Raw genomic sequence first — 587 nt, forward strand, 5'->3', positions numbered from 1 at the left:
TCAGGGACATGGTTTAGTGGACACGGTGGTGTTGGGTCGACGGTTGGACTCGGATCTTGGAGGTCTTTTCCAACCTTTATGATTCTATGGTTCTATGAATCCCCTTTGCCGGAGGGATTCAGCTTCCCCGTCCCCTTTCCTCGCAGCACCAGTGCGAGGGCGAAGCGCCCGTCTCCCAGCTCCACGCCTACATCGCCCAGTGCAAGGACAGCCCCAAATCGGGCAAGTACCGTCGTGACAGCGCCTCATCCTGCTCCGTCTTCTGCTGCTGCGAGCGGTGAGCGGGCGGTGGCGGGGTGGGGGGGGCTTCTGGCCGGCGGATCGGGGCCGGGTACGCTCCGCGACATCCCTCCCCTCTCCCCTCCCCGTACCCCGCTCCCTCCTGCATGCCGGGAGAGGAGGGTTTTCGCTGCTGGCTCCTCGTACGATGTGGCCGATCCCACGTGGATCGTGATTTCCAGCCCTTCTCTGTGCTGGTGAGTCTCTTGCCAGCGCCCCAAAACGGCTCTGGGCCCGTGGGGACCCCTCCACCTGGGTATATAACCAGGGTAGGTGGGCTCCCTGCGTGTCCCTGTCCCCCCCCCCCC

General features: G+C 64.4%; 1 protein-coding gene across 1 annotated transcript in view; it reads left to right on the plus strand.

Moving 5' to 3' along the window:
• Nucleotides 1-587, plus strand: part of MCOLN1 (mucolipin 1) — a 6830-nt gene that overhangs the window by 5481 nt on the left and 762 nt on the right. The window contains exon 12 of the mRNA XM_019470593.1: nucleotides 147-277. Coding sequence (XP_019326138.1) covers nucleotides 147-277 — 131 coding nt within the window. The remainder of the gene's footprint in view (nucleotides 1-146; nucleotides 278-587) is intronic.

The sequence above is a fragment of the Aptenodytes forsteri genome, unplaced genomic scaffold, assembly GCF_000699145.1.
Source record: "Aptenodytes forsteri isolate BGI_AS27 unplaced genomic scaffold, ASM69914v1 Scaffold687, whole genome shotgun sequence".
NCBI classification, from domain to species: Eukaryota; Metazoa; Chordata; class Aves; order Sphenisciformes; family Spheniscidae; genus Aptenodytes; species Aptenodytes forsteri.